Here is an 8,076-nt window from a genome sequence, read left to right as displayed (position 1 = left end):
TGGAAAGGACACTCCCACTCCCCATAAAACTGTTGAGGCCAACCCGGCCCAGCCCTGATCTCACTTCTTCTTCTCAGCTACTCATCACCAGTGACTACATCCACTTTCACAATGGCAGTAAGTAAAAGTCTATTCCTCTTATTGTCTGCTTTCTGCTTTGTGGCTGGTGAGCATGCACTTTCAACACTTGATGGCTGATTGGCATGTGCCACTCAATGCCATATTGTTGTTCCTGTATACAACTATTGTGTAACTTTAGTTTAGTCACAATCTATTCATATTTGTATGTGTTACTGTTCTGCAGATCTTTGACTGCCTTTTATGGCCAAAATATTCACTGCACAGCTGTCATGCACGTTTGCCAACTAATGACTTAAGTCCCGCCTTTCTCTGCACAAAGAGTTGCTGCTCTCCTTGGCGGATAATTTAATTTTGTTTCTTTGACCACTCAAAACTTCTTCATTGTAAATATCACTAAGCATATTCCTTAATTCTGGCTTTTGTGTGCTATCATCGGACTCCTAATCAAACTGAGTTTGTTCTATAAATGGCTGCAGGCCGTGCCATGTGCCTACTGAGGCACAGGAGGGTTAAAAACAGACTTACTGTGTCAAATGATATGTGAAAATAGTTTTGCCACACACATCTGTAGCCATGATTGTCAAATCTGATTAAATAAGTCGTTCACCAGTCACAACTTTAGGTACATCCAAGGGCGTGGCACCAGACTTTGGGCCCCGCAACTCACCCTAAACCCAACGTCGTCGTCTTCAGTGATTAGATTATCAATGCATCTCCCACTGTCTTCGAAAGCTGGTGACACCTTGGTTTCTAACTTTAATCATGGTTCCTTGAATGCATCACAGTTATGGGCAAAGAGAGGCAAAAGTGAAACTTGTACATAACTTTGTCATTTGCTGCCACAAATAATTTGCTGTCTTTCATCTTTGTCCAACAAAATTTTTGGACATTTAATTTAATTTTTTTTTTTACTTAATTTCGTTGCATTTTCAACTTATCACCAACTTAATTATACAAAGTTCAAACAAATTATAAACCAGAAAGTTCTCAAAACTTGTAAAAAGATTGATTGGATAATATTGCGACATATTTTCTACTTTTGCTTTTGTGAAAAATAAATTCTGCTCTTACTCCGTTACATTGAGCTACATTTCTTCATACCGTAGGAAAGGGATTAATATGGCCCCATATCTGGTGTAGTTTCCTGAAAATGATGGAAAGCGGCACTCTGTATAGCCTTGGTCAAAATTGGAATTGCCAAAAAACGAATTTTAAGATACAATATTCAACACTCTCCTGCTGTCTGGCGGCTAAGGTGGATAGTGCAATATGAATCCCCTTCCTACTGTATCATCATTATATTTATTTTTAATCTATTGATTACTGCTTGCAAAGACGCATTCATTTGGCTTGTTAGACAGACATCTTCCAGTGGGTCTAGTGACATTTGACTCCATTTCCCCAATCAAACTGAACCTGGCATTTACATGAGCACACTCCAACTCCACACTGTAAAAAGTGACATGACATCAGACCAGGAAGCACAACTCTTCAATGTGTACTTACAAACTAGGAAAAATAACATTTATATCTTGCGCTGTCATCTGTGTCAGTAGAAATGTCCACATTTCAGTCTACATAATTCCACTTCCAACTAGAGAAAACAGGTTGCCGTAAGTTGTAGATGTTTTTTTTTTTATGTTTTGGCTAACGTTGGCCCAGTTATAACGTCATAAGTGACTGTAAAGTGTGCATCTTTCATCGTTTGTAGTACACACACACACACACACACACGCACATCTCTAGTGTAGGTACTATTAAAAAAATGAGCAACTAAACAAGGTTACCGAAGTTACTTAAGAGTTACCCAAAACTTTAGTACTTTTTTCACTCGAGTAAATATTTGCATGGATACTTTTTGCTTGAGTCATATTACTCTAAAGTACATGAAACATCAAACTCAAGGCCCGGGGGCCAGATCTGGCCCACCACATCATTGTATGTGGCCGCGAAAGCCTAGAAATAATATACGTCAAAAAAACTACTTGACAAAAAAAATGCATACACTACATACAATTGTTTATATGTTAAACTTGAATATGACCAAATAATGTAAATATTATATTATCATTCATTCCAAACTTAAAAATAAAAATAATACTCTAATATCTGCTTGCATTACAGTTTTAAAGCAAGTTATGCATCAAATTGCACACTGTAAAAATGACGATAGATTTTATGGTAAGCTCAGTTGCTCGAATTTTACCTTAAAAAAACTGGTATGTTTCTCCACTTAGAGTAAATGCTGTAAAAACTTTTACGATAAAATTCCAGCAAAAATCGAGCAAAATCCAGATTTATTTTTACAGTGTACGTACAATTATATATAATACTGTAATCAAATGTGTCGGCAATTGTGTAATAATATCATGAAGCGAAGCCACACATCTATATTCATGTTATCTACTGATACAAGTGGCCCTCCGAGGGCCACAATAACTGCAATGTGGCCCTCAATGAAAATAAGTGTGACACTGCTGATATAAAGTAACAGTACTCTTATTTGAGTAGTAGTTTTGACTACTCTACCCACCTCTGATCAGCGCACATAAACGTGTTGTTTCCTGTAAACACATTTGATTGGCCAGCAGGCCATACATGCGAGGCTGGACAATTCGGATTTGACGACAAAAGAAAAAAAGAAAAATACCCTGCCTCATGCGATTAGGGTTTTTCTGTAATTAAAACCTCACTGTTGATTCAATGTCGATTAATCGTGCTACCTTAAATGAAACATGTCGCTCATGTCCCGCGCTGGCAGCACTCGTGCAGTCTCAGACCACCAAGCTGGACTGTAGGTAAGACACAAATACCGCACTTGTGTTGCCAGCAATAGACAATAATGGCTGTGTGAGAAGTCATGTTTAGTGGATACTACAAGACACGATGTACACTGACTAATCTGAAGTACATTTAAGTTTAATTTCTATAGCAATAGTCTCAATTTTTGTTTCATCTGACCACAGAACTTTTCTCCAGAAGGTCTTATCTTTGTACATGTGATGTCAGATGAAACACAAATTGAGCTGTTTGGCCACAATACCCAGCAATATGTTTGGAGGAGAATAGGCGAGGCCTTTAATCCCAGGAACACCACCCTACCGTCAAGCATGGTGGTGGTAATATTATGCTCTGGCCCTGTTTTGCTGCCAATGGAACTGGTGCTTAACAGAGAGTAAATAGGACAATGGAAAAAGGAGGATTACCTCCAAATTCTTCAGGACAACCTAAAATCCTCAGCCTAGAGGTTGGGTCTTGGGCGCAGTTGGGTGTTCCAACAGGACAATGACCCCAAACACACATCAAAAGTGGTAAAGGAATGGCTAAATCAGGCTAGAATTAAGGTTTTAGAATGGCCTTCCCAAAATCCTGACTTAAACGTGTGGACAATGCTGAAGAAACAAGTCCATGTCAGAAAACCAACACATTTAGCTGAACTGCACCAATTTTGTCAAGAGGAGTGGTCAAAAATTCAACCAGAAGTTTGCCAGAAGCTTGTGGATGGCTACCAAAAGTGCCTTTTTGCAGTGAAACTTGCCAAGGGACATGTAACCAAATATTAACATTGCTGTATGTATACTTTTCACCCAGCAGATTTGGTCACCTTTTCAGTAAACCCATAATAAATTCCTAAAAGAACCAAAATTCATGAATGTGTTTTTGTGACCAACAAGTATGTGCTCCAATCACTCTATCACAAAAAAGTAAGAGTTGTAGAAATGATTGAAAACTCAAGACAGCTATGACATTATGTTCTTTACAAGTGTATGTAAAGTTTTGACCACGACTGTACATGAGTATCATTCCAGGTATGGTAAAAAACAAAAACAAAGCACTATATAAGTAGAGACCATTATATTTTGTCACTGAGTGTTCTGTGTAAAAGGCAACTCGGCTGACAAAGCCGTGTGTTGCGCACGCCCACTTTGCAGTTGGACTCGACATTGGAAAGAATGTTGCAGCCATACTATTCCCTCAAGCCTGCTTTTCCATTCTTGGATTGGCTGATCTTTCACATATGTTGGCAGTTTAAACTTCCATTTGTTAGCAGCACTGAAACTCGACTCACTTGCATTCCTCTTTATGTTGGTTCCAAAGGGTTGATTCCAAAACCCTTTCTCGATAATGATACATGTCGATAATTGGAAGGATTAGCTTGCATGTTCCAAAATTATACCCTGAAATGGCTGCTTTATTCCTCTGCGTTGCCCCGGTAACAGACCCCATGATGCACCATTTGACAAGAGTGACAAACCAAGTGACTCGCAACCCAATAACACAATGTTGATGTTCTAATCACGGCACAGCTCAACTGTTAGTGCCACGTGCACAAAAGCATTTGCAGCCTTCTATTTTCTTCTCTCTAAAGAAATAGTTCCACCGTATATCATAATTAGATCCTCAACATCTCCAACCTCTGCCAAAATGTGGTGTAGAGATCGGAAAATGGGGCATATCCAACAGCTGGGATCTTTGTGTTCCATCAGTGGGAGTTAAACTTAAATGAAAAGTTGTAGTGTATGTTCTTATGGAGTGGCGGTGTTTTAGCTAATACTTATAATGTGCTATTTTTGCATTTATTTCTGCACAGAGCATGATTGTTCAGAACATGTCCTTCAAAGTTGGGCAGACCTTGACTATAGTCGGAAAGCCGCAGCCTAATGCTACACAGTAAGTTATTTCGATGGCATAACCCTTTTATATTAGCAAATCATCCCAAAAAGATCAACTGCTCACTTGCTTCAATCTGTGTGCTGCAGTTTTGCATTGAATATCGGCCCCAACGAGAAGGACATTACCATGCATATCAACCCACGGTTCAACGCCAGCGGAGATCAGAACGCCGTGGTGTGCAACTCTTACCAGAACGGCAAATGGTGTGAGGAGCACCGGGAGGGAGGCTTCCCATTCCGCCAGGGCGAGGAGTTTAAGGTGAGACCCTTTCATTTTAAGTTAAGCTTGTGTGACAATCATTGGTACTTTAACTTTAACTTTAACTTAAATTAAAAACCCGTTGGAAGGCAGTGTACCCAGCAACCAATCAGCAAAGACATTATGGCATAATGATGATGTCATAATGTCTTTTGTGGCGGTACATTATATTTTAAAAATATTATAATTTAATTAATTTAAAGGTTTTTAAATTATATGTGATATAGTATATTATTGTTAAAACTTTTTTTAAATTTTTTTTGTCATTACCTAGTACACTGGAGTGTAATATATGCATTTAAAATAAAAGAAACAAGTACAAGAAATTACAGTACAATATATTTTTTAATAATAATAAGTATTACTAATATAATAATAATAATATTATTATTTTCACAAATACATAATAATAATGATATATTAATAATAAACCTACTCAGTGGCCTCGTGGTTAGAGTGTCCGCCCTGAGATCAGTAGGTTGTGAGTTCAAACCCTGGCCGAGTCATAACAAAGACTATAAAAATGGGACCCATTACCTCCCTGCTTGGCACTCAGCATCAAGGGTTGGAATTGGGGGTTAAATCACCAAGAATGATTCCCGGGCGCAGCCACCGCTGCTGCTCACTGCTCCCCTCACCTCCCAGGGGGTGATCAAAGGTGATGGGTCAAATGCAGAGAATAATTTCGCCACACCTAGTGTGTGTGTGACAATCATTGGTACTTTAACTTTAATTATATGATTATTATAGTATAATACTTAATACATAACAATAATGATAGTAAAACATTGTTATATTAATTTTAATAACGATACCATATTTATTAATAATATTATTACTATTATTTTATTATCATCATTACGGACAAACATTAATCCTTATTATATAGTATATGTTTTTTTTTGTCTGAAATAATAATGATTATAATATTTTAATTATCACCCCATTTTTTCGACACCATTGATAATATTAATATTGATAATAATTAATACTGATTATTATTATGCACGGCGTGGGACGTTTATTATTATAGCACAACTCATACACAAGGCAGTTCAAAGTGCTCTACAGAAAATTATAAGAAGGCAAAACTAAAACTAAAATAAAGGATAAAAGTAATCATTATTTTAATTAACCACATAAAATCAAATCACCATGAAACTATTATAACTAAAATCAAATAGTGTAGATAAAATACTTTCAGTTGTCATTTGCACAATTAAAGATGTTTTCAACCTGGATTTGAACATTACCATTATTATTTATTTCCCATTTTCTGCACTATTGTCATTATTATTATGGTTCATAAACACTATGACATTATTTTTAGAGAACAAATACAATAATGTATAGTAATCATTGGAAATACAGTATTTAATTTTAATTACAGAAAACCTAAAGCAAATTATATACAAGACAATGCTATGTAATGTTAATTGAACATTCACTTTTAGATAATGCTTGCCTTATTTATGACAACAATATGAATTTGAAAAACATAAAGGTTGAAAATGTCTATACCAGGGGTGTCAAACGTACGGCCAGGTTTTTTTTCCGGCCCGCGTGATGAGTTTGCCAAGTATTAAAATGAGCTGCTTTTTTTTTTAACGCAAGAAACTGCTGTTCTAAATGTGTCCACTGGATGTCACAATAGCAATTATGTTAGGCAAGCAAGAGGTACACAATAAAGGGGGACTGTGGCTCCTCCTCCTCGACCCACGTGAAACTTAAAACCTGCCGTTTTATGTCTTCTGCTTCGAACACATCGTCATTTGGCACCCTCGTTGCCCCAAAATGTAAAACACGGAAAAAGTGAAGTTGACCCTTTTGAATAGTTTTTTACCTCCGTTTCTTACGGTTTGTTGAGTTAGCACTGGATTGATACGTGGACATGAGGTGTTTGATGCCTAGAAGAGTTTACATGCTGCATTTTTTGTTCAATCCCAGAAAGACTGTGACTTAAAGTTTAATCCTGGCTTTGTAGATACACTGAGCCGAAGTCTAAGCTCATTGGGTTTTTGAAGCTGCACCAATTTCCTCAGAATTTTCAACAAAGTTGAAGTGTTTTGTCCAGAGGATTATTTGTGATTTGTACGTTTTCATAATGTGCTTGTTCTATTTTTGGCCACAGTAAAACAAAGAAAACAACTTGGAGTTGTCTTTATTTTTAAGTTATCATGCCATGATTTTACCTTTACAGCCCACGTGGGAATAGATGTTCCTCAATGCGGCCCCTGAGCTAAAATGACTTTGGCACCCCTGGTCTATATTGTACACTCCAGTCAAAGAAGGGACTGGACTGTATTTCAATGAGTGACCAATTTCACAATTATTTTCTTTCTCTGTCCCAGATCACTATTTTGTTCACACCGGCGGAGTTCCTGATCACTTTGTCGGACGGCTCTAAAATCCATTTTCCCAACCGTATGGGTGCAGAGAAGTACTCCGTCATCAAGGTCGGAGGAGATGTTCGCATCACCAGCCTCGAGATTAAATAAACCACAGCCATTGTAGGATTAGCAATGCTTGCATTAAGCCTTTTATATTTTGAAACTCATATTTAGCACAATAAACCCACCAGTTTTAGTGTGAACTATTCAATAATTTAGCCCATTTGCATATAAAGGATGTAGAAGTAGACAACATTGCATGTCATTATTCTACCATTGACTGAAAATTAAATCCATTTATTACAGTTGTAATTGTACACAACTGTAACGATAAACATTCCACATTTGTACCAACGCTTGCATTTAATAAGAGCAATAAAGCAACATTTTAAACAAAACTTTGGACTTTTGCTATTGTGTTTAGTCTCTGCGATAACCTAATTCTACCACAGGATGTCACTGTTGCTTCAATAATACTTTGCTTGTCGCTTATGATGAAAACAAAGCAGGTTATATCAATTGCAAATAAGGAACAATTGCACTCATTTAATTCTGATTAGTTATATTTTTGATTTGTTTTTATTGGCTTGATAACAAACAGAAGGTCAATGCTTGTGTTCAAGTACAGGACAAAACTTCACATGAATAAATAACATGCATTTGGAAACAATGA

General features: G+C 37.0%; 1 protein-coding gene across 1 annotated transcript in view; it reads left to right on the top strand.

Moving 5' to 3' along the window:
* Positions 1-7,801, top strand: part of LOC133615480 (beta-galactoside-binding lectin-like) — a 7,819-nt gene extending 18 nt beyond the window's left edge. Inside the window, exons 1-4 of the mRNA XM_061974100.1 lie at positions 1-117; positions 4,673-4,752; positions 4,842-5,013; positions 7,365-7,801. The exon at positions 1-117 is cut by the window's left edge and continues 18 nt beyond it. Coding sequence (XP_061830084.1) covers positions 112-117; positions 4,673-4,752; positions 4,842-5,013; positions 7,365-7,511 — 405 coding nt within the window. The 5' untranslated portion in view covers positions 1-111 and the 3' untranslated portion in view covers positions 7,512-7,801. The remainder of the gene's footprint in view (positions 118-4,672; positions 4,753-4,841; positions 5,014-7,364) is intronic.
* Positions 7,802-8,076: the final 275 nt, after the last annotated feature.

The sequence above is a fragment of the Nerophis lumbriciformis genome, linkage group LG22 (assembly GCF_033978685.3).
Source record: "Nerophis lumbriciformis linkage group LG22, RoL_Nlum_v2.1, whole genome shotgun sequence".
In the NCBI taxonomy this organism is placed as follows: Eukaryota; Metazoa; Chordata; class Actinopteri; order Syngnathiformes; family Syngnathidae; genus Nerophis; species Nerophis lumbriciformis.
This window is presented reverse-complemented; position numbering and strand designations above follow the sequence as displayed.